General features: G+C 42.5%; 1 protein-coding gene across 1 annotated transcript; it reads left to right on the forward strand.

Moving 5' to 3' along the window:
• Positions 1-521: 521 nt before the first annotated feature.
• Positions 522-1,349, forward strand: LOC110020591 (purine permease 1-like). Its single transcript, XM_020718746.1, has one exon. The coding sequence runs from the start codon at positions 522-524 to the stop codon at positions 1,347-1,349; it is 828 nt and encodes a 275-aa protein (XP_020574405.1).
• Positions 1,350-1,652: the final 303 nt, after the last annotated feature.

Raw genomic sequence — 1,652 nt, forward strand, 5'->3', positions numbered from 1 at the left:
CTCTTCCAATAATTTACACTTGATTTCGAAGAATCTTTTCTTTCTTCTCTTAATTAAATTATATATATATTTTTTTAATTTTGCAAGTTCATTTCATTTTTTTTTTTCTCGCGTCCTTTCTCTCCTCTTTCCATCAGAACTATTCTGATCTTAAAAATGTTGAAATTTGCCAGCAATATTGATGACCGGCGTGTGGCAGCAATTCGGGCGATCAACAGAGGCAACCGATCTGTCACGGTGCGGATGTTTCCATAGGGATAAATATTTTAAGTGGTTGAATTGAAAAGTTTAGAGCTGAGGCATTGAGGATGTTATGCATGTGAATTCCTATAGAAATTTTTAAGTAAGGGAACTATTTTAATATGATTGCTTATCATTTTAAAATCATAAAATAAACTCAATATCTGATTATCCACGCCATTTTAAGTTTACAAAACCCCACAAAAATCAATCATTAACCATCCATCCTCCCAAAAAACACCAAAAAAAAAATTAAGAGAAAATACTTTCTCCAAGAGATCATGGAGATCGAACAACAACACCCACCTCAAGTCCACTCCACCACCACTAACCCCACCACAACTACCGCCACCACCACTATCCCCTCCACCACCTCCGCCGCCGCCGCCCCTGAACCAACCAAATCCGTAAAACCCAAACACCTCCTCATCCTCCTCTTCAACATCCTCGTCCTCCTCATAGGAGGCAGCGGCAGCCCCCTCATCATCCGCGTCTACTTCCTCCACGGCGGAAACCGCAAATGGTTCACCTCTTTCCTCCAAACCGCCGGCTTCCCTTTCCTCCTCCTCCCCCTCCTCTTCTCCTTCCTCCGCTCGCCCCGCCGCCACTTCTTCCTCATCTCCCCTTTCCTCCTCCTATGTTCCGCCTTCATCGGCCTCTTAACCGGAATCGACAACTTGTTCTACTCCTACGGTATATCTTACCTCCCCGTCTCCACTTCCTCTCTACTCATCTCCACCCAACTCGCCTTCACCGCCGTCTTCGCCTACTTCATCGTTAAGCAAAAGTTCGGGGCTTCATCAATAAATGCGGTGGCATTGCTGACAGTTAGTGCGGTGGTGCTCGGCGTGCACGCTAATGGCGATCGACCGGAAGGGGAATCGAATTCCAAGTACTATATGGGGTTTGCTATGACGCTCGCCGCGGCGGTTCTGTATGGGCTGGTCTTGCCATTGGTAGAGCTCATGTACATTAAGTCTAAGATGAAGATCGGTTATACTTTGGTGATGGAGATACAGCTTGTGATTGGGCTCGTCGCCACCGCTTTCTGCACCGTCGCACCGCTTTCTGTACCGTCGGGATGGCGATCAACAAGGATTTTCAGGTGATCTCTCCTTGCCCTTTAGTCCAGTTTACATGCCCACCTCCATAATTTTAAACAGAAATTGATCAATTTACTTAGATAGTATTTTGTTTTAATCCTAAAATCATCTTATTTTCGAATATGATACTTTAATTATTGGCACATTCACATAGATAACACCCAATTCTTATACATTTACATTTCTAACAACTAAATTTTATATGAAGCCAAAAAAATATCCATTTTAACTTTAAAAAAAGTAAAATACAATTCATGTACATGAACTGACATGTAATTAAAAATTAAAGTTAGGGTGTTCAATATGTAA

This window comes from Phalaenopsis equestris, unplaced genomic scaffold (assembly GCF_001263595.1).
Source record: "Phalaenopsis equestris unplaced genomic scaffold, ASM126359v1 Scaffold000104, whole genome shotgun sequence".
In the NCBI taxonomy this organism is placed as follows: Eukaryota; Viridiplantae; Streptophyta; class Magnoliopsida; order Asparagales; family Orchidaceae; genus Phalaenopsis; species Phalaenopsis equestris.